The 27361-nt window shown below is 37.8% G+C and overlaps 2 protein-coding genes across 5 annotated transcripts in view; both read left to right on the top strand.

Annotated features, from left to right (window-relative positions):
* LOC135210730 (uncharacterized) overlaps nt 1–20144 on the top strand; it is an 87863-nt gene extending 67719 nt beyond the window's left edge. Inside the window, exons 2-4 of the mRNA XM_064243551.1 lie at nt 15709–15960; nt 18111–18737; nt 19356–20144. Of these exons, the coding sequence (XP_064099621.1) occupies nt 15709–15960; nt 18111–18737; nt 19356–19598 (1122 nt within the window). The 3' untranslated portion in view covers nt 19599–20144. The remainder of the gene's footprint in view (nt 1–15708; nt 15961–18110; nt 18738–19355) is intronic.
* A 1643-nt stretch (nt 20145–21787) lies between these two features.
* LOC135210728 (zinc finger protein Xfin-like) overlaps nt 21788–27361 on the top strand; it is an 89193-nt gene continuing 83619 nt past the window's right edge. For 2 of the 4 annotated variants that reach the window (XM_064243544.1, XM_064243543.1), the window contains exon 1: nt 21788–21956. In XM_064243544.1, the coding sequence (XP_064099614.1) occupies nt 21910–21956 (47 nt within the window). In that variant the 5' untranslated portion in view covers nt 21788–21909. The remainder of the gene's footprint in view (nt 21957–27361) is intronic. The other 2 variants (XM_064243547.1, XM_064243549.1) reach the window with 2 other exon arrangements.

Here is a 27361-nt window from a genome sequence, read left to right as displayed (position 1 = left end):
TATCGAGACGCTGAATTCCTCTGACTTAAGACTTTGTACCTTTTTGATAGAACTTAACAGTGTCCCACCAACCCAGCTACATTACTTTCTTCAATTTTCCTGCCCATTTTTCTTCGTCAAGGCCTCTTCCCACTTTGCTGTCCAACTTCTTTGACTGTATATTTTGCTCAAGTTTTCAGCAGCCGTCATTTGCGAAAAAAAAAAATTTTGGCTAGGCCTATATGGACTTAGAATTGTTATCTGTATATAGGTTGGATCATTTCTGTAGTAATAGTGACTGTCCTTAGATAATTTTACAGGAGAAATAGGAATAAACTTCATTCTTGATTATTCATTATTATATTATTATTATTATATTATTATTATTATTATTATTATTATTATTATTATTATTATTGTTTTTTTTTTTTTTTTTTTTTTTTTTTTTTTTTTTTTTTTTTTTGCTCTATCACCAGTCCTCCAATTCGACTGGGTGGTATTTATAGTGTGGAGTTCCGGGTTGCATCTGCTCCTTAGGAGTCCATCACTCTTCTTACTATGTGTGGCCGTTTCTAGGATCACACTCTTCTGCATGAGTCCTGGAGCTACTTCAGCCTCTAGTTTTTCTAGATTCCTTTCAGGGATCTTGGGATCGCCTAGTGCTCCTATGATTATGGGTACGATTTCCACTGGTATATCCCATATCCTTCTTGATTTCTATTTCAGATCTTGATACTTATCCAATTTTTCCTTCTCTTTCTCTTCAACTCTGGTGTCCCATGGTATTGCGACATCAATGAGTGATACTTTCTTCTTGACCTTGTTCAATCAATGTCACGTCTGGTCTGTTTGCACGTATCACCCTATCCGTTCTGATACCATAGTCCCAGAGGATCTTTGCCTGATCGTTTTCTATCACTACCTTCAGGTTGGTGGTCGTACCACTTATTACTGCAAGGTAGCTGATGTTTTCTTGCACAGGCTCCTGTGGAGGGCTTTTGCTACTGAATCATGCCTCTTTTTGTACTGTTCTGTGCAAGTGCCGGACATTCGCTTGCTATGTGGTTTATGGTTTCACTTTTCGTATTGCACTTCCTACATATGGGAGAGATGTTATTTCCGTCTATCGTACTTTGAACATATCTGGTTCTTAGGGCCTGATCTTGTGCCGCTGTTATCATTCCTTCAGTTTCCTTCTTTAGCTCTCCCTCTGTAGCCATTGCCAATTGTCATCGCTGGCTAGTTCTTTAGTCTGTCTCATGTATTGTCCGTGCATTGGTTTGTTGTGCCAGTCCTCTGTTCTTTCTGTCTTTCTCCTGTCTCTGTATATTTCTGGGTCTTCGTCTGCTTTTATTAGTCCTTCTTCCCATGCACTCTTTAGCCACTCGTCTTCACTGGTTTTCAGATATTGCCCCAGTGCTCTGTTTTCGATGTTGACGCAGTCCTCTATACTTAGTAGTCCTCTCCCTCCTTCCTTTCGTGTTATGTATAGTCTGTCCGTATTTGCTCTTGGGTGTAGTGCTTTGTGTATTGTCATATGTTTCTGGTTTTCTGGATCTATGCTGCGGAGTTCTGCCTTCGTCCATTCCACTATTCCTGCGCTGTATCTGATTACTGGCACTGCCCATGTGTTATGGCTTTTATCATATTTCCAGCGTTGAGTTTTGAGTTGAGTATCGCCTTGAGTCTCTGCATATATTCTTTCCTGATCGTGTCCTTCATCTTTGGTGTTTTATATCTCCTCCTTCCATTATTCCCAGGTATTTGTATCCTGTCTCATCTATGTTTGTTTGATGTTGCTCCCATCTGGTAGCTTTATCCCTTCAGTTCTCGTTACTTTGCCTTTTGTATGTTGACTAAGGCGCATTTTTCTATTCCAAACTCCATCCTGATGTCCCCAGATACAATCCTTACAGTCTGGATTAGGGTATCTATTTTTTCCTTGATGCTCTACCATACAGCTTGATGTCGTCCATGAACATCAGATGGTTGATTCTGTTGCCTCTTTTCTTGAGTTGGTACCCGGCATCCATCTTCTGTAGTACTTTTGTCATGGGAATCATGGCTACTACGAAGAGTAGTGGGGACAGTGAGTCGCCCTGGAAGATCTCTCTCCTGATATTAACCTCTGCTAGTTTTATTCCAGAGCTTGTAAAGTATTGTATTCCAGTTGCGCATTGTATTTTGAGGAAGCTGATGGTATTTTTCCTCTGCCCCATATATTTTCAGGCATTCTATTAGCCATGTGTGTGGATCATGTCGAAGGCTTTCTTATAGTCTATCCATGCCATGCTTAGGTTGGTTTTCCTTCTCCTACTGTTCTTCATTACCATTTTGTCTATCAGGAGCTGGTCTTTTGTGCCCCTACACTTCCTTCTCAGCCTTTATCTGTTGGTGGGGGATGGTGTTTTGTCTCCTCTAGGTAGTTGTATAGCCTTTCACTGATGATACCTGTTAGTAATTTCCACATTATTGGTAGGCAGGTGATAGGCCTGTAGTTACTGGGCTATATTTCCCTTACTCTTGTTTTTTTGTACTAAGGATGTTCTTCCTGTGGTCATCCATTTGGGTGCTTGGTGATTTGAGATACAATGCTGGAGTTGTTCTGCTATTCGTGGGTGTAGGGCCTTGAAGTTTTTTTTGAGCCAGTATCCATGGACTTCATCGGGACCTGGGGCTTTCCAGTTTGGCATTTTCTTAGTTGGTGTCTGACTGTGTCGTCGTGATGTCTGTGAATCTTTGTTTTATTCTCCCTGTTTCTTCTTCCTTGACTTCCTGAGCCATGTTGCATGTTTGTTGTGTGATACCGCATTGCTCCATATGTTTTCCCAGAGTCTCTTACTTGGTTCGGCTTCAGGAATTTCTGGGTGGGTTGTCTTCCCCTCTTAGTTGGCTGTATAGTCTTTTCTGGTTGGTTTCCGAATAGTTTGTTCTGTTTGGTATCCCTTATTCCTGTTCATGTACCGTTGGATCTTATGTGCTTTGGCCTTAAGCCTCTGTTTTACATCTTCTATGTGTTGTTTAATCCCCTCTCTTGTACTTTGTATTTTTCGTTGAGTTCCTCCCTTGTTTTCTTGCTTCTTAGCCTTTTTTCTGCCATCTCTTTCAGTTTACTCAAGTCAGATCTCATCACCATGATTTTGCTTTTCCAGGCGCCTTTTCCAAGGAGGTGCTGTTTTGGTTTCTGTTGGGTTGGTTGTGCTGGTGTTCGAATTCCCATCAGTTCTGCTACTAATCTTGCTCCTGCATATGTCAATTTATTTTGTTTCTGTGATACTGGTGGTCTGTATTATGCCAGTATTTCATGACCTCACTTGTTTTCTCCCTTAATTTCTTGGTGTTGTAGGCTTTCATGGAGGGGATCTTTGTTCTCTCTGTATCTGGCTCCATCCATTGTCTATCTTTTCTACCCATTCCGTCCTCTCTGTTACTTCGTCGGTTGTTTCTTCGTGTGTCGTTGTTTGATACCTCATCCTCCCTGTCGTCTTCTGAGGCATCGTCTCTCAGTTCGTCTTTCGTGTAATTCGTTGTCGTGTGACATTTCCCTTTCCAGTTTCTTCTCTTTCTCTGTTGGGGAGAGCCAGTTCTTTTTCTTTATGTTCCTTACTGGTCTGCCAGCCTCTGCTCTGTTTGGGGGGGTGTTGTTACCTCTCATTCCAGAGCTGACCAATCTTCTTCTATATCCTCTCTCCGTCGGGTTGCTTCTGATGTATAGCATCTCCATATTTCCTTATTTATTATTATTATTATTATTATTATTATTATTATTATTATTATTATTATTATTATTATTATTTTATTATTATTATTATTATTATTATTATTATTCAGACAATTAACCGTATTCATATGGAACAAGCCCACCACAGGGGCCACTGACTTGAAATTCAAACTTCCAGAGACTATGGTGCTCATTTGAAAGAAGTAACAGATGGTAATAAGAAATGCAGAAAGAAAGAAGCAGTCGAGTATTACTTTTCGAAACTTAAATTACAAAATAAATGTGAGCTAACTGTCCTTGCAAAGAATGTAAAACCAACAGCGCAAATGTATAACCTAATAATACCTTATTTCAGGTTGACGTTATGCAAGACGGTTGACGTTATTTCTTTTTTTTTATTAATGACCTTTGGCACAGGTCCTGTTTGTAGCTTTTCACATCAAGGCTGGAGTCTTCACGCCTTGCCATTGAGGGATATTGCACGATTTTTGTTTTCTTACCTTGGGTAATGTCGTACAGGATCCTGTGATAAGTTATGATGTCTTAATTTACTCAGAAAAAAATGGCAATGTGTTGCAGACATCTTCTCTCAGCTGAATCTCTCTTTCATTTGTGTCTCTCTGTACTAATTATGTATGCAATTTTAACTTTTTTTTTTTTTTTTTTTTTTTTGTTTTTTTTTTTTACTCAGAAGTATCTGAGTTCTTACTGTTTAGCTGCTCTCTCTCTCTCTCTCTCTCTCTCTCTCTCTCTCTCTCTCTCTCTCCTCTCTCTCTATATATATATATATATATATATATATATATATATATATATATATATATATATATATATATATATATATATATATATATATATATATATATATATATATATATATATATATATATATATATATATATATATATATATATATATATATATATATATTTATATATTATATATATATATATATATATATATATATATATATATCTATATATATATATATATATATATATATATATATATATATATATATATATATATATATATATATATATATCATAACATAAACTTTATTGTATTTCTACTTCACTGTGTTTGTCTTTATATGCACGAACACAATAAGAGTCATTCGCAAGGTGAGGCGTGATTTGATTTTTAAGGGGACCAATTGGCGAATGAGTTATTAACAGTGGATATTTTTTCTTAGCAAGTCTGTGTGAGTGTAAGTGTGTGCGCGAGTTAATGCATATGGTGTATATACTACAGTATGGATACTTGAAAATATTTGTGTATATGTAGATGTTCTTTAGAAATAGTTTAAACCAAGTTATTAGTAGCTTCTCAGGATTCCTCCACGTGAATGGGAATTAACTTATTTTTAATAAGAAGAATTATACAGTGTGTCCATAAAGTCCCAGTACCATTACAAGTATTTGTTGCTCAGAAACCATATAACAAAGTAATGCATTTTTTTGTGGAATGTTTTACATTTCCTCAAGATTACAGTCAGGGCACTTCATTTTACAAAAAAAAAAAATGTTACCATATGTTATATGGTTTCTGAGCAGTAAATACTTGTAATGGTACTGGGACTTTATGGACACCCTGTACATCACGACAAGGGGCATCAGGATTGTAGAAGTGATTAGGTGGGGCATGGGCAAGAAATGGAAAAAAAGAATCACGTAATATTATCTTATCAATATAAATACGGTTTCTACTTACTCGGGGAGTAAGCCTACAAACTACTTTGTTGTTGGGGGTACGAAAGCCTATAAAAGGTCTGAAAAAGGTGATAAAGCTACAAGAATTTAAGGATAGGATATTTATCATTTATTTATAGTAATGAAAATGTAAAAAATCAATAATGTGATGTTGAACAGTACAAAATTTATTTCTAATAAAATATAGCATTTATTTTAATTTTCGTTGGTGAAACAACACTCTATATAACTCTAGATATTAGCACGCGCCCCGAGTAAGCTGGAGGTCTGATCAAAGCTGGTTAATAACATTGTCAGTGTGTTTGAAATTAAAAGCATAAATTCTGTGGAAAGAGAGAAAAAAAAAAGAATAACAGACACTTACATACATAAACAGTCATATCAGTTAATAAAAAAAAAAGGCGTGGTCCGACCTCCAGCTTACTCAGGATGCATGCTAAAAGAACGTTGTTTCACCAACGAAAATTAAAATGGATACGCTATATTTTATTAGAAATCATTTTTCTGTACTGTTAAACATACTCATTGCTTATTTTTTACATTTACATTTTAATAAACAAATCATAAATATCCTACAATTCCTGTATCTTTAACTCAACACGAAACACCTTTTTCAGACCTTTTTAGGCTTTCCTACCCCCCCCCCCCCAACAACAACAACAACAACAAGAACAACAACAACAACAACAACAACAACAAATTAGTCTGAAGGCTTACTCCCCGAGTAAGCGAAAATAACGGGATTTTTCAAACATGAAGTAAAAGTTATTCTCAAGGTCTTCCTAACTATAGGTCTAGCCTAGGCCGTTATAAAACGCGGTAATATTAACCTCAAATGACATACCCAACCTCACGGTTTACACCTGCAAGGACAAGTCCATTTATACATTCCTGCGTGCTGTGACGTCACAGCCACCTCATCAAATTCGTGCAGTTTGGTTATGTAACAATTTTTTTTTTTTTGGAAGGCATAAGTAGGTGTGTGATTTGGGTGGGCTGGGGGTCACTTTCCCCCTCAAGACTAATGTCTCCCCCAAGACTTAGTTTGGCACACATAGCCTTTGAAATAATAATAGTAATAATATTAATAATAATAATGATGATGATGATGATGATGTCGCAGTACCATGGAACACCAGAGTTGAAGAGAAAGAGAGGAAAAAATGGATAAGTATCAAGATCTGAAAATAGAAATAAGAAGGATATGGATATGCCAGTGGAAATCGTACCCATAATCATAGGAACCACTAGGCACGATCCAGAGATCCCTGAAAAGGAATCTAGAAAAACTAGAGGCTGAACAAGTAGCTCCAGGACTCATGCAGAAGAGTGTGATCCTAGAAACGGCTCACATAGTAAGAAAAGTGATGGACTCCTAAGGAGGCAGGATGCAACCCGGAACCCCACACTATAAATACCACCCAGTCGAATTGGAGGACTGTGATAGACCAAAAAAAATATAATAAAGTAAATAAAAATAAAAATAAAAATAATAATAATAATAATAATAATAATATTATTATTATTATTATTATTATTATTATTATTATTATTATTATTATTATTATCATCTTTTTAGTGAAAATAATGGCAGAACATAATACATGTTTTGAGAGGTCTGTTTTCTAGCATACACAAATAATAATAATAATAATAATAATAATAATAATAATAATAATAATAATAATAATAATAATAATCATAGGAGCACTAGGCACGATCCAAGATCCCTGAAAAGGAATCTAGAAAAACTAGAGCTGAAGTAGCTCCAGGACTCATGCAGAAGTGTGTGATCCTAGAAACGCACACATAGTAAGAAAAGTGATGGACTCCTAAGGAAGGCAGGATGCAACCCGGAACCCCACACTATAAATACCACCCAGTCGAATTGGAGGACTGTGATAAAGCAAAAAAAAAAAAAAAAAATAAATAAATAAATAAATAAATAAATAATAATAAATAATAATAATAATAATAATAATAAATAATAATAATAATAATAATAATAATAATAATAATAGCAGTAAAATTTATTCAAATGAACTCAATACATGTCTTATATGGCTTCAAGATGTTCCAAAATGTGCAAAATTCTTAATATTTCATGGGAGGGGGGAGCGGCGGGGTGGGGGGGAAGCAATTCTTTTTGTTTAGATAATCTAGTTTTTTTTTATTGAGTGATCGTTTCAGTAATTTTTATCTACTGCAATTTGAAGGTACAGATGCCAAGATTCTATATATCATTATTTTACGACAATTGAACAATAGGAATTATTACAGAAATGTGATATGACTGAAGAAGCATCTGTAACTACTCCATAAATATTAGTAACATTTATTTTTATAGAAAGTATACCAAACTTCCGGCAGATTTTTAATACTTAATCGGTATTATGCTGATAACGGTTGAGTCTATTGGAAAGATATCATCCTACCCAGGATGAACTTTTATTTATTTATTTGTTTATTTATTTATTTTATCTATCTATCTATTTATTTATTTATTTATTTATTTATTTATCTATCTATCTACTACCTATATATTTATTATTTATTTATTTTTCTTTTGTTAAAAAAATCTAAAAAGCAATTCGTTAGTGGTTTCGAGCGACGGAAGTACAACCATCTTTCTGGTTGGTTTGGGGCGGCTAGAAACTTAGTCTATTTTCGCTTGTGTGTGTGTGTGTGTGTGTGTGTGTGTGTGTTGTGTGTGTGTGTAAGGACCTCCTCTCTCTCATCAGTCCCGGAGCCTAAGAGGGCATACGAATAATCACAGCAGAGTAGGACTAGAGAGAACTCTCGCCGATCGGTCCCAAGAACAAGAACGAGAGAGAATCGCCAAGCGCACGGCGATTATTTCCTCGTCCCGCTGTAAACAAGTTAACCGCAAATCTTAACTTTCCCATCTGTGGTGACTGAGTTCCCTCCTGTCTTCTTCTGCTGCTGTTACGGCTACAGACAGCCTAGGCTATAGACTGGCGTTTCTCGTAGCGAAGTGAAGGGAGGGAAACAGTTACATATACCTCTGAGCGCTTCCTGCTTCATTACCATACGAGTCATTAGCTGCGAATCGTCGTGTCATTATCGTCGCCATCTTTGACAGAGACGTTTCGGTGCGCCAAGCTATTTTACGTTTAGCTATTTTATGTAGATGGATATGTAAAGATAGAGAGATAGAAAGAGAGATGTATAGATAGATAGAGAGGTATATAGATAGAGAGATAGATATAAGATAGATAGATAGATAGATATATTTGATGGAGAATTCAATGCTTTAACTTCCAATTCAGGAAATGTTTTCACTAGTAGGGAAGAGTGGGGTAAGAAGCCCCCCTTAAGGAGAAATACTTATATAGTCTACAGTATTTCAGCTATTGACCTAACAGAGATATATCTAGAAAGTTTTGTTATTGGAGTATCAACGATCATAACCATGAGAAGCTGTTAGCAATTTAGGATAGTAAAAACATAACCTGAAAAAAAAGAACAAAGGGGGCCTTTTACCCCATGGGTGGGGTAAAAAGCCCACGGTGGGTGCTTTTTGCCCCATACCTTAGATATTGTGGTACTTCATGAAAACTACCATTTATATTAAAAAGTAGACGCCTACTTTTGCTAAATATAAAAGATTCAACCTTCCACACAAAATTATTCAAGAATAATGTTGGAAAATCTACAAAAATTAATCTTAGAGTTCTTAGTTTCTTGTAAAACCTAGGAACTTTTTGGTATTCATCGGAACTGAAATTAGCAAAATTGTAAAATAAATTGACACTTCCTCTACATGAAAGCTGTAGCAGCACAATTAGAAATAAATTCACTTTTATATAGCACCAAGAATAACACCAATAAAAGAAATAATGGATAATTTTTACATAAGAACAAAAATGACATAAGTCAAAAAGGTAGACTAATTTTCTTTACATTACTCCATTCTCTCCGGCTAAAGTCCTGTGACTCTGGTGGCCATCTGGAATTGTAATGTGCTTTTCTGCTCGACTTGGCTAAACAATTATAACAAAGTGATGTAGCCAGTCTACGAAACAATCTGCATTATACCATCCATTTGCTGTGCATTTACCAATTGATCCAGGTGAGCTGCCGAGCATAAAAAGTGAAGTCATCCTTTTACGGGCAAAAATAACATAAGAGGAAGACAAACTCCTGCTGCCTTCATTGCACAAATAAGATGTAGTCTGTCCTCTTTCACCACTGGTTACACGTCCAACTGATCAGATGGGGTAAAAAGCCTCCTGGGCTTCTTGCCCCAAAGCGTGGTGGGCCTTTTACCCCACTTGCCATTTTTTAAGAAAACTAAATCCACCTGTACCTCAATTGAGTTTTCAAGTCTGGATTGCATTGCAAGATATTTCTCAGCTCTCATTTAAAGTAACTGTAGTTAATGTACTGACTTTACTGACAAGATGTCCGCACAGGATATCCCTGATATAGCACGCATACTTACATGAAATGTCCAAAGAAGAAAAATGCGTACTGGCTGTGTCCCATTCTAGTTCTCCCTGGCTGTTTGGTATAGAAAGCTTCAGGCAGAAGGTGTTGCTGCACTGATCAGCTGACTAAGTTGCTATGATATGTAATAAGCAAGAAAATAGGGGGAGGCCTTTTACCCCACGGGGGCCTTTTACCCCATTCTACCTTACTAATAAACTTACATTGTCATTACTGTGGCTTATCTTGTTAATAGCATAACTGCATTGATATTAAAACTGGCATCCCGGCAGTATGAAATATAACCGTTATTGATATCGTTTCCGTTGAGATTGTTTTAGTAAAATTGACAGATATAACTGAAGTAAATTCTGGGACTGCCGTCAAATATAATATATATATATATCCAACGCTATCTTGTACCATAGCCTAGCGGTCCCGCTATTTAATAGGAGTTAACTTTTCGATCGCTTGGAGAAACAACCAAATAAAAAATTTTAAAAAAAAATAAAAAACCGAAAGGTTCATTCTCTGGGGAAACGAAATGGACGTGAGGGAATATCGGTGTTTTTTTTTTAAAGACAGTAAAAAGATTAATCGAACATCGCATTGTTTTGTGAGTCTGCAAATATTTATGTCTTTTCATTCGGCAGGGAATTCGTGCGCTGTCTTTTAAACGCTTTTAAGTAAATGACTTGACGTGAGAGCCCGAAAAATGAGGTCTCTTCAGCTGAGGTGGGCTTTTCGTAGTCTCGTAGTCTTCATTGTAAAAACTGAGGTGGCGTAGTAATCATGCAACACTGAGGGGTTGCCCCTTGTAAGTCTTCCTTGTCACACTGAGGTGGCTTCCGTAGTCTTCATTGTATCACTGAGGGTGGCTTCGTAGTCTCATTGTAAAACTGAGGTGGCTTCGTAGTCTCATTGCAACACTGAGGTGGCTTCGTAGTCTCATTGTAACACTGAGGTGGCTTCGTAGTCTCATTGTATCACTGAGGTGGCTTCGTAGTCTCATTGTAACACTGAGGTGTCTTCGTAGTCTCATTGTAACACTGAGGTGGCTTCGTAGTCTCATTGTATCACTGAGGTGGCTTTGTAGTCTCATTGTATCACTGAGGTGGCTTCGTAGTCTCATTGTATCACTGAGGTGTCTTCGTAGTCTCATGTACACTGAGGTCTTAGTCTCATTGCAAACACTGAGGTGTCTTCGTAGTCTCATTGTTAACACTGAGGTGGCTTTCGTAGTCTCATGGCAACACTGAGGTGGTTCGTAGTCTCTCCATTGTAACACTGAGTGTTTCGTAGTCTTCAGTTGTAAACACTGAGGTGTCTTCGTAGTCTCATTGCAACACTGAGGTGTCTTCGTAGTCTCATTGCAACACTGAGGTGTCTTCGTAGTCTCATTGCAACACTGAGGTGTCTTCGTAGTCTCATTGTAACACTGAGGTGGCTTCGTAGTCTCATTGTAACACTGAGGTGTCTTCGTAGTCTCATTGTAACACTGAGGTGTCTTCGTAGTCTCATTGTAACACTGAGGTGTCTTCGTAGTCTCATTGCAACACTGAGGTGTCTTCGTAGTCTCATTGCAACACTGAGGTGTCTTCGTAGTCTCATTGTAACACTGAGGTGTCTTCGTAGTCTCATTGAACCACTGAGGTGTCTTCGTAGTCTCAATTGACTTGAGGTGCTTTGGAGGTCTCATTGTATCACTGAGGTGTCTTCGTAGTCTCATTGTAACACTGATTTGGCTTCGTAGTCTCATTGCAACACTGAGGTGTCTTCGTAGTCTCATTGCAACACTGATTTGGCTTCCTGGTCTCATTGTATCACTGAGGTGTCTTCGTAGTCTCATTGTAACACTGAGGTGTCTTCGTAGTCTCATTGCAACACTGAGGTGTCTTCGTAGTCTCATTGCAACACTGAGGTGGCTTCCTGGTCTCATTGTAACCCATAGCTGCTTGTATCTTTCGACTGAATTTCATTCCTTCTTTGTTTTCTGTATAACCATTGAGATGGCTCTGTCCGCACTTTTTTCTGTCCGCCCTCAGATCTTAAGAACTACTGAGGCTAGAGGGCTGCAAATTGTTATGTTGATCATCCACCATCCAGTCATAAAAATACCAATTTGCAGCCCTCTAGCCTCAGTCGGTTTTATATTATCTAAGGCTAAAGTTAGCTATAATCGTACTAGTGGCAGAGCTATAGGTACTAACAACACAGGCCACCACCGGACTGTGCCTGAGTTTCATGAACTGCGGCTAAGAGTTTCATGGGCTGTGGCCACACCAGACCATGGCTGAAAGTTTCATACAGCCTTACACGCTGTACAGAAAACTCTAATTCCTTCTGAGCATTTTTTTTTACTTGTTTTATGTATGGTATTGGAGTCGGTGAAAGCTGAGATCGAGCCCAGCGTTTGGGACCCACCTATGAAAAATCAAGCCAGTCACTTTTCAACGGAGCATTTAATTAAGAACCCATGAATTCGTCGACTGTTGTGGGTCGCAGTCATTGTGAATAGTAACCTCATCCCAAAATACTTACCGACAATTGGAGGGTTAATACGTCATTTAAATCCAGCCCATCTTGGAGATGATGCATGGCGAGATATACTATATATATATATATTATATATATATATATATATATACTATATATATATATATATATATATATATATTATATATATCATATATAAACTACTGACTTAACAGTTTGAGTCTAATTTTAGATAAACTTGCTCAACACGTCCACGGCTTAAAAGTGGCATGAAATCAATCATTACAAAATCATTCTTTCAGTAAATTCGCCTTTGATTCAGCGCTGAAAGTTTCAGTGAAAGCCTTCTGGCATTTCTCTGAAGCCAGACCCCTCAGGGTAACACACGGTTTTAGAAGTGACGTTTCCCATTTATTCCTGACTTAGTTATGTTTCCCTCGAAGTTTCCAGGCTCGTGACTAAAGAAGTTTATTCAAATTAATGTCGCACTTTTTCCAGTGTCGTTCATTGTCTGTATACTCGAATGTACCTTAATGATGCAGAGCACTTGGAGTCCGAAAAAAATTAAATAAATGTCTACATGAAAAAAGAACAGCTATTTGTCACTGGCTTTTTTTGGGGGAGGGTGGGAATTTTGTATTGGCCAGAATCGCCACACAGTTCCGTGCGTGTCCACTTAATCAAAAACGATGTCTTGGATGAAATGGCTTCTTTTGGGGCAAACAACAAGAAAAATAGACCTCGAGGCCTTAAAAAAAATGAAAATATTCCAAAAACCATGGGTGCCTATTACTTGTGGAAGAGTTTTACATATTGTAATGTTTATTCTTTTCGGTAGTAAACTGTGTAAAAAGGAAAAAAAAACTAGTTTTAGAAAAACATAGAACGGAGTGTTTCCATTAAAAAGACATCCGAAATAAACAAAAGATAACCCAGAAAAGAAAAGACGAAAGAGGCTTCAGGAACTTCGCTACGCAAGGGAACGAAAAAACCAAATGAACCCACATGAGGACCACTGACTGCCACCGTCTGCCACCGTCCAAAAGGCACATTTGTCAAGTTGAAGAGGCCCTGAGGGTGTGACATGACAGCTAGAGAGAAGTAGCAGTAGTATTAGCCGGGTTATGTCTTTGGAACGGCCCATAAGTACTCCTCTTTGGAAAAGTTGTTTGCTCCCACGACGATCGCTTTGAAGTACATCGTAAACTGGGTTACAGAACTTATCTCTGAAGTAGTGATAAGGGTAATTTTGCCGTTGATAATGGTAACATTAGTATGACAACTAACATATATTCATGATAATAACAGATACTCACATATTATTTTTACAGAGTACATATACTTAACAGCTCTCGTCTGCAACCAGACTTATTATATTGAACCAAATTCATAATCATCATTTGGGCTTCATCATAACCCATTGCCGCTTGTACCAGACCTTATTTAAGGTTAAGTCACTGAGGGTTTAGTTAATACTGGTATTTGACTAGTCAGAAACTGTTAATTCTTTGCTCAAGCCTCTGATTTGATCAGAGCTTAGGATAAGGCTCAGTGTGTAATCAGTATCATCTATAAGTCATAATATTCTGTATTTCATATCTAAAATTGACATCACATAAACTGTGGTCATCGACACTGACAATACACAGAATGATCAAATCAAGTATATTAAAGCTAAAAGGACGTTTTTGTATCAATTTCATAAATGTTCTTGTAATACAAAAAGTATTTTAAAACAAATCTTGAGATTTCGTTCTTATTATCAGAAGAATTAGTGTCAGTCATTAAAATCAAGGAGAATACAGGGCATAATCTCATCTACTGACAAGCCATAAGAGCTCTTATCTTTATCAGCTAGATCCGAATAACTATCGAGATCTAATTAGCTATCTAGATCCAGTTAGCTTTCCAAATCCAGCTAGCTATATAGATCCAGTTAGTTATGCAGATCCGAATAGTTATCCGAATCCAGTTAGCTGTCCAGATCCGGTTAGCTATCTAGATCCAGTTAGCTATCCAGATCCGAATAGCTATCCAGATCCAGCTAGCTATCCGGATCCAGTTAGCTGTCCAGATCCGGTTAGCTATCCAGAGCTAGCTAGCTATCTAGATCCAGTTAGCTATCTAGATCAAGTTAGCTATCCAGATCCAGCTAGCTATCCAGATCTGGTTAGCTATCCAGATCCAGCTAGCTATCCAGATCCGGTTAGCTATCTAGATCCAGTTAGCTATCCAGATCCAGTTAGCTATCTAGATCCAGTTAGCTATCTAGATCCAGTTAACTTTCCAGACCCAGTTAGCTACCCAGGTGCGATTAGCTATCCAGATCCAGTTAGCTATCCAAATCCTGTTAGTGATAAGCTAGCCAGATACACAGTGGAACCGTATGTCTATTAGCCATGTAATAAATATGTTATAACACCATTGGAGGATTAATTGTAGCACAACATCTAGAATAGATTATTGAAATAGAAAAATAGATAAGTGAAATAACCCCCAACAACAAACTGCTATATATATATATATATATATATATATAATATATATATATATATATATATATATATATATATATATATATTTATTTATGTTATATATATATTATAATTATATATATAATATATATATATATATATATATATATATATTATATATATAATATATATATATAATATATATATATATATATATATATATATATATAGATAGAGAGAGAGAGAGAGAGAGAGAGAGAGAGAGAGAGAGAACAATGGACGAAATTCCTGTGGAAAGGAAAATACTGGTTGAGTTTGACGATATGCAGAAGACTGGAAGTTGATACCATCAATTTCATTCTGTTCAAATTTCGACTCTGGAAATATTCCCCGTCATCATGACCATCAACAGGAAGGAAAAGATGTAATATTAATGGTCTCTTTCTTCTCTGCAGTGACTCATTCATAACGAATAGAAAATGAATGTAGTACAGTAGAGATATGTTGAGGTGACCAGTTGTTTTTTCAAGAGTCATGTCTCTTTTGTTTTATTACTGTTATGTTTAACTACATTTAAAGTTCTTTGCTTTCAGTCTATACATCTTCATCCTGATAAGGTGATAACAGTTCCGGATGAGGTCTAATAACAAATAATTCATTTAAAATTAAAGAGCGCACAATAATTTTAAAGGTGTACATGTGTAATGAAAAGTTTAGTACCACACAACTTGAGGCACTAGTTTAAAAGAGGGATAAAATATAAGTGTCTATACCTTAACCTAACCCTACCCAACCTTTCATCTGTTAGTAGTATTAGTCGGAATTTATCTTTGAAACGACTCATCTCCTAACACCTTTTGTCTTATCTTCCTTACAGGAAACCCAAGAAGAAGTCAAGGTGCTCGGGGAAGTATTAGTACGGCGTCCCGCTGTTCTGGTATCCGGGGCGTTAGTCCTCATAGGGGTGTTGGACTGCATGGTCAGTCTCGCCTGTGCCACAGTCAGTGCCCGCGAGGCGTGCGGACTCTACTCCAAAAGTGAAGACCGTGCCCAGGGTCTCTCAGAGGGGCATAACCGTAAGGAGAGGCTGTACAGGTGGCTAGGACAACAGAAAACGATATTCCCCATTGTAAGTTTGTTTTTGCTATGATCTTATGTTGAATGATGTTTTGGGGCAGTTTTGTTACAGACAGGTTTTTTGGGGATTTAATTTGTAGCAGCAGTGGGAATTTTGGTATTTTCCTACAGGCAACTCTGTTCACTTTGGTTTGATGTACTGCCCTACACAAGGATGATTCCCTCTCTGTCGGGGCCTTGTACGTTTTCAAAATGAGTTTTTCTTATAGTTTGTAATTGCCTTTAAGTGTTTTCTTGTCAATACAGTAGCCCTTGCAGAACAGGAGAGTCTGTAATTCTTTTTTAAATTTGCTTTCTTCTTGTATGATCGTCACTTCAGGTGGTATTTTGTTGTAGACTCAGACGATTATTAGTCAAAGCCATAATCGTATTATTTTTCGCCTTTGACTTTTCTTCTTTATGTACTATGCACTTATTGCCATCATGATGTTTTATATTTAGTTTCACTATGGCCTTTCTTTACACAATATGTACACTTTAAGGTGACGCTGCCACATTCTTTTGTTTCGTGATTTTCGCCATATAAGGGTTTCTTAGTTACGATAACAGAGATGTGAATTTGTTCATTTTGTTTACTGACAAGCATTAGTGGCAGGGGGGGGGGGCGGGGGGCGTGTTACCAGATATGTTGTGCGTTTGGTAATATTCCCCTGATATTTATGGACTAGAGCATTTTGTTTCCTGACAAACAGTTATTGATTTTCTTGTTTTAACGGAATTTATTACCTCGCATTGTTTCACCAACGAAAATTAAAATAATTACGCTACATTTTATTAGAAACAATTGTTCTGCACTGTTTAATATGCACAATATTTTTTACATTTTGATTATGATAGATAAATCATGAAAATCCTGCCCTAAAATTTCTGTATCTTTAACTCAACGCGAAACACCTTTTTGAGACATTTTTTTAAGGGCTTTCCTAACCCCCACCCCCACAACAACAATAACAACAACAACAGGGTAGTTTGTAGTAAAGTATAGAAGTCAATACAGTAATCCGGTATTATACTGTAAAAGGTCCAAGAGAGGATTAAATTTTAATTACCTGAAGAAATATTACTCAGGACCCAATAAGGCTAACCATTCATTAAGCCGACAATGGATTGTCCACGAATTCTGTAATCTACTTCAGATTTTTTTATTTTTACCCAAAACCTTAATGAAGCAATGAAACTGCTCTGTTCTGGATTTCCCAATTATAAAGTTAGATTTCTGGTCATCGTATTTCTTCTCTGCTTTTCTTATTCATCTAGTTTTAAAAGTACCTTAAAATGGGTTTATAAGTGGATTAGTACATTGGTCGTAAAGAACATCTGAAAGTTTATCATTCCCAGTGCTATACATTAAAATAGGCTCGACAGGAAAAATGCTGTTTCATCCAAATACATATAGCAGCTTTGAAGGGAACACTAAACTGCCAAGCTTGATTGGAAACAATGTAGGAATTATTGCACTTATTCCAAATGCCTAAGATTATTAATATGTCCGCATAGAATGTCTCCAGAAACTCGCGTTTCGTATCCTGAACCTTCCTTTTTTGACACTCCATAGCACAACCTAAGTAAATATTATCCTTCCCCAGTTAACTTTTAATAGCCACTTGTAAAGGTTTCATTTGAATGAGAATATTCTTCGACATACAGGTCCCAATTTATTGCTGCGCAAGTGGTACTATAGTAGATTCACATCAACCGTGCATTTGATGTCTAGGCCAGTCCCTTACGACGCTTCTGATTGGCTGTTGATAAGCCAATCACAGGGCTGGAAACTCAGTCTCTCTCGAGAGTTCACATAGGTAGGATGTATGTCCCACCTCTCCTAAAGGATAAGTCTTTCAAAAGTATCCCTCAAGAGAGGTGGAACATACATCCAACCTGTGTGAACTCTCGAGAGAAACTGAGTTTCCAGCCCCGTGATTGGCTCATCAATAGCCAATCAGGAGCGTCGTAAGGGACTGGTCTAGACATCAAATGCACGGTTGGTGTGAATCTACTATAGAAAAATCTACTTCAACAGAAATCTCCAGTAATGAGAACATGACAAGTGGCAAGACTTGTAGTACAATACCCAGTAAATAAGCTCTTTTATCTTATATTCTGTATATTATTGTATCTCTGATGACGTCAATCTCTCGACAGGGATCGTCACAGCCTCACCCGAGAGGTGGCATATCCGCAGTTTCACAGTTCGTACCATTGTCTTCATCCGATTCTTCATCCTCGGCCACTCCTCGAAAAACCTCGTCTGATCCCTCTGGAACATTCTCCAACCCCCTCTCCGTCCACCACCAGACTCATCACTCATCCGCCATTCCTTCTACAGCAACTTCTCAAATCACTCAAAATACCCCTTCTCATGTTCCATCATCTGCTAAGAGTAGCAGGGTGACTCACGAGTCTCTGCCGTCCATACTTAAGCCATCGTCTCTACCAGGTGCGCAGTCTGCACACTCTCTAGTACCATCCACGAAGTACCTTCCTCAATCCAAACATCACGAGGGGCAGCAGCTCAAACAGAGACCGCAACCTGAACCCTCTCAGTACCCCTCTGGATTCTACCACCTGCAGAACGCAGAGAAACAACAGTTTCACCCGCACTTGCAGCATCCAGGTCTTCCACAGCATCTGCCTCCTTTGCAGCCTTATCCACCTTATCCCATGTATCCTCAGCAAGCTCCAATTCATCATCAACTTTATCCTACCCACACGTCCCATCCATCGCTTTTCTATCCTCATTTGTTGACGCCCATGATGCCAGTACAGCAGGTAAGTGCTGGTACTATGACTATACTCTGTTTTTTTTTTCATCTGTCCATCCGCCTGTGGTGTTTTTGTATGGTAACACTGCGTCCCGGGCTTTAGATAGTTACATTCAGCTTACATTCAACGATGATAATAATATCCTATTTCGAATATTAACGGTGTAATTCGCAAACAGTAAATTATTAAAACACTTTTCAGTTGCAAATGTACGCCCAGATATCCTTTTATTTACCTAAAACTTACACATAGCGTAACCATCTAAAGCCCGGGACGCAGTGTTACCATAGAAAAACACCACAGGCGGATGGACAGATGAAAAAAAAAAAAAAAAAAACAGAGTATAGTGAAAGTAGCTTAAACTGTCTACCTATAACTGTGTTCAATATGTTGTAAATTATAAACTGAATTAGAGTACGTTATGTTACAGATCCTCTTTTTGTAATTGATCATCATAATTATTCTGTAAATGCCCTGCATCATGCGACTGATACTTTTTCTTCTCTAATAATCCTTGCCATCTTTATTATCAGGATTAATTACACCAAATATTTTTACTGATCTGTTTACATTTAATTTAAAAATAAAGTGTGGGAAAAACTCCTGAGGACAATCTACTTACAGGACCATCCCCAGCAACCAAGGAAGCACAAAAGCAAGCACCCAGAGAGCCGGAAACACAAACACAAAGAAGAAAAGAAGGAGAAGAAATCCAAGAAGAAGAAAGAGTTGACGGACGAGCAAATAGAACGCTCCTACACCGGCCTCGACAGGGAGATCGCGGAGGAGTTCATTGATTCGGCGATGGAACCGGCGGTGTCCATTCACAGAGCTCTCAATACTAGTTTCGAGATCGATTCGTTCTGAGTCTGATGACTCCTTTCTCTCATAGCCTGTAATGTTCTATTCTATGTCTTTTTTTTTTTTTTACGTTTGTTTTTGTAGTGTTCTGTTAGAAATAAGATGCAATTACGTTACTTATAATTTTAGTTAGCTGGAAAAAAAAATACGCCAATGTGTTTGTGGCTAGGTCTAATTTGCTCGTCTTTTCAGTCTAGTAATAAGTCTATCGAAGCCCGTTTTATGAGATACTGAAACGTAGGTACGTTTTGCTCTATCAGAAATGTGCATTTATCGCTCAATTTCATCGATAAGACAGATTTGTTATTAATATATTCTAAAGTAAAGTGGTTTGGTCTGTTTCATAAGCACTTTTCGTTTAAGAAAAAACTAAACTTCAGTGCAATATTTTTTCGCCTTCAAAAGGCCAAGCAGTGGTCTTTTGGACATTAAACAGTATTATATAAAATTATAGAACACAAAAATTCTCAAGTTGTGTGTGAGAATATTATTTGTTCTCGTTGTCTACAATATGCCACAGTATTAGTTACATATCCTGTTAAAGATATTTTTATTTTACTTTTATATATATATAGATATATATATATATATATATATATATATATATATATATATATATATAACGTGTGTTGTATATGAGTTGTATATAAATGTGTAAAGTATGTGTAAATATAGATGTATGTATATCCATGTATGTATGTATGATCTTGTTATTGCTGGGAAGGTGCCTTATTGCTTAATTATCTCATACTGTTAATTTTTTTCTTTTGGTTTATTGTGGTAATGCTGACCACATTGCGATTTATCTTGGAGATAATGTGCCATTTTCAGATTACAGAAAGTATATCGATCATATGCTGAGAGTTTATGATTTCATGTCTTTCCATAATAGTATGGTAAAACTTCGCTGCAGTAGTAATATACACTTGTGACGACGCCTTACCTAAGTGAACTTGTGGCATAGGCCTATGTAGTGCATTACCGAAAATTTGCAGAAGCAAACCTCTGCTGAACTGAACGTCACATAAAAATGAAATAGTGATATTTAACCACAGCAAAGTTGTACCATTACTTCTTACTTTTGTCTGCGTTGATTTGTTGTATGCTGCTGTAAACAATGTTTATTTTGAAACAGCGGAATAAGTCTTATTCCACTCATACAAAAATTATTGACTCGCTCAATAGTCAAGTATAATTAGTAGCATGCTTATATCGTTCATAATGTTGCAAATAAATACTGTGTCCAACCTATTGTTTTAATATAAATATTGACCAACTTGGAGTTGTTGATCTATATATGTCAATTTATGGAAGTCAACGAACTGCTTTTGCGTGTTTTTCAAAAACTGTCCAGTATTGGTCGTTGTTCATGACAGCTTTTATTTCGTAAGAGTCGGAGCATAAAATATAACCGTCAGTACTACTACAGTGTATCACGAAAATTACCTATATTGATAGCAGACGTCTCTAGGTTTTACGGATTTTGTTAAATTTTGTAACTAGTAGGTGCCCTCGATAATCGTACTGTCAGGGTATTATCTATTGTAAATTTATAATTTTATTGATCCAAGACGGTGTAGTATACTAAAGTCAGTGTACATTATTATTAGTCAGAAGGATCAACACATTGCAGATAGGCTAAGGTCGCCGAGAAAAAGTGCTTACAAACTGTACAAACATCTTTTTATTCTTTTCAGCCGACAATTGGTCAAAAATTGAATAGCTCTCACGCAAGTAGCTACTGGAGTTCTCTCACAAATGCAAAATGTTGGAACAGCAAATGACATACGTCATTCATTTCTGGAACACTAATCATGGTTCGCTTGCTTGATTGGTTCATATTTTACAAAAGCGCTTTGACGATAATCCTCATTGATGTAGAAAGCTGGATGATTGTTAAATTTAAAACAACGCTTTATGAAAAACGAACCCCAAGCCTGGACATATTTACTCATCTGAATCTTGAAATCATGTCGATGTGTTCAATCTTTGAAAGAAATATTCAATGTTTTATCAAGGAAACTATCAGAATCTGTGAAATTGGAAATGCCTCCTTATTTTGAAGAATATCAATTCTAGTTATCAGCGTATTTATGCACGCTTAAGTTAGGTGAATTAAGACAGATTGACACTATTAAATCAACCTATCTTGTATTCTTGATCCATAGTCACTGTGACGTCGTCTACTCTGCGGCTGTTCAACTTCAGTGTTACATTAGCTTTTGTCGGTGTCGTTGCTCCTCAGTTATTTACTTTATGGAATTTAGTCAAGTTTGACTGACTTAACCTACAGAATGGGACGTGAACATCATTTAATATGGCTTTAATTTCATCAAATCTAACTCAGCGAAAAGTCACGGTAAGGTAAGTCATGTATATATGATCGAATGAGTCCTAGGACAGTAGACCTACTGCTTAGGCCTAGGTATTAGCTAGGTAGCCTGATTTCAGTTTTATTTTACACATTGCTGTATTGAATGGTAGTGTAGATTGATTGTAATTTTTTTTTTACAATACAAACAAGAATTGTGTTCATTTTATGATGACCTTTCATTCAAATAACTTCCTAAGTCGAGGAAAATAACCAAGGAAAATACCTAGCTTGGTCATAGCCACGTGGGTTTAGGATTTCCTAGGCCTATGTTGTCCTAACCTTTGGTTTTCGTTTTAAGTACCTAGTAGGTATACCTAGGTAGTACCAGTGATATGAAGTGGGTACTAGTACTAGGTAGTCGATCCCAAAACTTGTTTGGTCGCACAATTTATACCTTAACTTCCGAAAAATGCTCGCATCATATACGTGATGGGGTAGTGCCGTCAGTGCACCTCACTGGTTGCACTGTAGGCATTAGGCTATACTAAAGGTTCTGGTAGATCTAGGTAGGTAATACCTAGCTCTAGCAACTCCGCGTCAGGTATATATCTTTGGAAATTACCATTTCCTATAGTAGCCTAGTATTTAGGTTGCTTTTTATAAGACTTTAACGTAACTATTTGGGTAGATCTAAGCCCGTACTAGCCTATTCCTCGGCGATCTAGTAGACTACTAGACTGTGGTAGTTGACGTTTTTCTATAGAATTTTAGGTATTTCTACAGAAGCAATCCGCGGTGGCTTAGACTATGGCAATTGACTGTTTCCTATGTTATTTTAGTTACTGTACAAGATTTAAAAGTAATATCCATTCGGCCGGCTGTAACTGAGCAGTAATTGGCCTTGAAATGCTATTGGTTGAGGCAGGGTGGGGCTGAGGTAAATGAACAAGCACTTAACAAAATAAGTTGGCAATGTTAAGGGTAATAAAAGTAAATGGGTAGTTAAGGAACTAAATGTAAATGTGGGATGGGTTCAAAATATGAATTAATACAAATACATATATAACGGGCCCAGGAGGGGGTGGGATTTAAGTTCTGGGTGGTAAATGTGTAATAGGGCCTAAAGTTGTTTTAATAAATACAAAATACCAAATTAAACATAGGTTAACATATAACAAAACTAATTTAACTTGTAGGGGATGTTGCCTGACCAGGGGTGGGGTTGGACCTGCTGTAACCCCCCTTAAAGAACCAAACCAACCTAACCTACAGGGGATGTAACCTAACCTAGTAGGGAACTTAACATAGTAGGAAATGTTGCCTGACTGGGGGGGGGGGGGGGGGGGGGACTTTGCCCCCCTGTACCCCCCTTAAAGGCCTAACCTAACCTTGTAAGGAATGTAACCTAACTTAACCTAACCTAGTAGGGAACTTAACCTAGAGGGGATGTTGCCTGACTGGGGGGGGGCGCTTCTCCCCCGTACCCCCCCCTTGAAGACCTAGCCTAACCTAGTAAGGAGTGTAACCTAACCAACCTAACCTAACCTAACCTAGTAGGGAATGTTGCCTGACCGGGGTGGGCTTCCCCTTAAAGGCCTAACCTAACCTAGTAAGGAATGTAACCTAACCTAGTAGGGAACTTAACCTAGAAGGGTTGTTGCCTAATTGGGGGGCCAAGCCCCCCCCCATACCCCCCCCTTAAAGGTCTAACCTAACCTAGTAAGGAATGTAACCTAACCAACCTAACCTAGTAGGGAACTTAACCTAGTAGGGGAATATTGCCTGACCGGAGGGGCGTACCCCCCCTTAAAGGCCTAACCTAACCTAGTAAGGAATGTAACCTAACCAACCTAACCTAACCTAACCTAGTAGGGAATATTGCCTGACCGGGAGGGCTTTGCCCCCCTGTACCCCTCTTTAAAGGCCTAACCTAACTTAGTAAGGAATGTAACCTAACCAAACCTAACCTAGTAGGTAACCAAGTAGGGAATGTAACCTAACCAACCTAACCTAACCTAGTAGGGAACTTAACCTAGTAGGGAATGTTGCCCGACCGGGGAACCCACCCTTGAAGAACTAACCAACCTAGCCTAACCGGGTTCCCCCCTTTAAGGAAGTAAAACTAGTAGGTAAACCAACATATAACAAACTAAACCTAGTAGGTTATGTTGCCTAACTGGGGGGGGGGGGGGGGGATTCGCCCCCCAGTAGGTAAAATGACATGTAAACCTAACTTTGATGGGCGTGGAAGTGTTGTAAAATGTTAAAAGTAACCATACATAACTGCATAATAGTAAGGAAACTGGAAGGGAGGTGTAAATTGTAAGTCTGTAAAACGGTATAATGGAATATATTTAATTGTAGGTTTTATAATAATAATGGCAAACTATATATTTAAATGTGGTTTTATAATAATAATGGCAAACTTTAATCTAGGTATTGGTATCGGTGAGAAATGCATTGTAAATGGTGTAAGGTAAAGAGCCAGTCATGAAATACTGGAAAGGGGAGGGATTGAGTTGTGTATAAATGATATAGGGAGTGTGTATGTAATATGCAACGCAATGTGCAATTTCACGTAACAGGTAGGTAGGTATCGAAACGTCCTAAAACCTAGTTCTAGTATCAACACGTAGGCATTTTTAGGTGAAATTATTAGGTGGGGATATTTCAAAACAGTTATTATACAAATACTATGGAAAAAGGAAAAGGAATAAACACTAGAATTCACTTAACATGTTCAATAAACAAATTAGGTAAATGCTTTTATGTAACTCAACGTATGGTTACCAGCCAGGGTTCCCAGATGACACCACTGCCAACCAGCCAAAGTCTACCATGAAACCAGCCAAAATCCCGCCAAATGGAAATCCAAACCAACCCAAATAACCGCCAAATATATGTGCGTTATATTTACCTTTATAAATGCATATTTTTATCATATATATGCTTGTATAGCAGCATCATAGTTTTAGTTACATAATATAAACTAATATAAGAATACAGGGAAAAAAAACGAGAATGAATTGAAATTTTGAAAAGAGGCTCGCTCTCCGAGAATCCAGCGGCCTGTTTTGTGGTCGTCTGGTGTGTGTGATTTTTATTTTTATTCCATCTACATATTTTGCTTAAATGTTACCAAGTTTTTACTGAAAACCTATTCAAATTCCCCAGATTTTCCTGAAAACCTTCAAAAATTCCCAATCTGGGGAGAGATTCCCCAAACGTGGGATCACTGTTTAGCTCAGATAGAAAGTTTCTGAAAACCAACCAAAATACCACTAACCAGCCAAAGTGAATTTTTACCCACCAAATTAGAAAAAAAAAACCAAATTTGGTGAGAAACCGCCAAATCTGGGAACCCTGTTACCACCCAATCCTTCACTCAGTCCGGTAGCAATGTAGGGGTCATACTGTAACGTGTTTGGCTAAATACATGTATCCCTCCCATAAACCCCCATTTGTTTCCTCACTAAGAAGTCTGAGTGTAGGCCAAAAGCTCCCTTACAGTTAGCGCATGCGCAGTAGCATTAGCGCATGCGTAGTAGGATTCAGTGTCGTGGTAGTAGTAGTAGTAGATGAATGTGGATGTGGAACGGCTCCACTATCGCTAGTTTTGTTATCTCTTGTTTCCGCCTGTATTTCGTGTTTTTAAAAGTGATAAATGTGGGAAATACCACAATAACACGGCAAAAACTCCCCCCTAGTGGTTTCTCCCCACCCAAAACCCCGGTTCCCACTGGGGGTCCCCCTTACCGTAGGATGGAGTTGGGGTTTTGTCCCCACCCAAAACCCCGGTTCCCAATGGGGGTCCCCTTTACCGTAGGATAGAGTTCAAAGGTAAATTAGTGTCGTCCGAATAAATATTACTTCAAATTCTTGTTCAGGAGGTAAAACTGCATAGAAAAACCGCAACTGCCATACTCTGGGCCGCCGCGGATAGGTACACTAGATCTACCAAATTTTACCTCCCGAACAAGAATTTAAAGTAGCCCTAATATTTTTTTCGGTCGTCTGTATTTAACCTGTCATTTACCATTAAACTCTATCCTACAGTAAGGGGGACCCATGGGAATGTGGGCTTATAAAGGTGGACTGTAATTAGTAACTCCCAGGGGCCAGTACTAAACATGGTGAATTACATTGGACGTCCTAATCCCCAGAGGGGCTTTTGTGGCACCTTTCCTTGCAGTCCATGCAGAGTTAGCTATTGCTTACAATTGCCCTTTAATGCTAGCCTAGGCTAGCTATATACCTACCTAAAACAGTTTTGGTTGGTAGTGTCAGGTCATTATCCCTAAGTTTGAGGGTGATAGCTTCAGGTGTGGTTAGGCCAGGACGACCCTCAGTTGAATTAAGCTTTTGAGGACATACAAGGGTAAGCAACCGCAGACGATCCATCTTCATCGCGTGGCCAGGCCTTATTCACTCGATATTTAATTGGTGAAACAAGAATGCAATTACATCTTTAAGCATACCATTCAAAAGATTGAAGTTTCATCAACATAATGTGATATAGCTATGAAAGCCCCATACGAACTAAAAATAAGCATGTGGGTATTTCTACAGAAGCAGTCCGCACGGACTGCAAGGAACGTAATTGCAGATACAACATCTGCTAGGGATTGGGGCCAATGTATTTTGCCGTGTTTAGTACTGGCCCCTGGGTGGTTAATTACAGTCCTCTGAATAAATATTACATACTTAAAATTCTTGTTCAGTAGGTAAAACTGCATAGAAAAACCGCAACTGCCATAGTCTAGGCCGCCGCCGACAAGTACCTTAGATCTACCAGCATATGAGCTCTTCGTAAAATATGTTTTAAAGGCAGCTTTGAAATCCAATATGGCGGCAATCGTGTGGCTGGCCAGTCTAACCACAGACAATCCACCATCTTTCCCAGCCTTCCCAGCACTCATTTGAACAATGTTAGCTTATGTATGTAACATTTATTGATCTTACTCAAGATTGCAGTTTAAACAGCGCAATTAAACAACATTTTGTTGCCTATAATAGAGAAAGTATGAAACTTCTAATTCCCGAGGTCATGCTTTAAACTGAAATTCATTTTTACCTTGTAATTGGTGGTTTTATCCTTACTGCCATCACAACTGAAGCTCCACAGTGCTTATTTGATTGTAATTATACATGTTTTGGTCTTAATTCACTCCAAATTGCACTTTAACTATGTTGTGGTTCCTGGTTCCTAAGCGCTCACACCACAAACACAGTTACGGGCAGCACACGAGTACACGGTTTATGAGGTGCAAAGCTTTATTCCCTTAATGGTTTACTTTACTCATTATTTAGTTTAACTTTACTTTGTTACTTAAAATTTTTTATTTAATTCATGTCTATTATCCCTTTTTTGCAACCAAATTAACCCCGATAAATTACAGATAGGGTAAACAACCGCATGGACTGGCCAACACACCGACGGTCAAGGCTGGACACC

This window comes from Macrobrachium nipponense, chromosome 4 (genome assembly GCF_015104395.2).
Source record: "Macrobrachium nipponense isolate FS-2020 chromosome 4, ASM1510439v2, whole genome shotgun sequence".
Taxonomy (NCBI): Eukaryota; Metazoa; Arthropoda; class Malacostraca; order Decapoda; family Palaemonidae; genus Macrobrachium; species Macrobrachium nipponense.
This window is presented reverse-complemented; position numbering and strand designations above follow the sequence as displayed.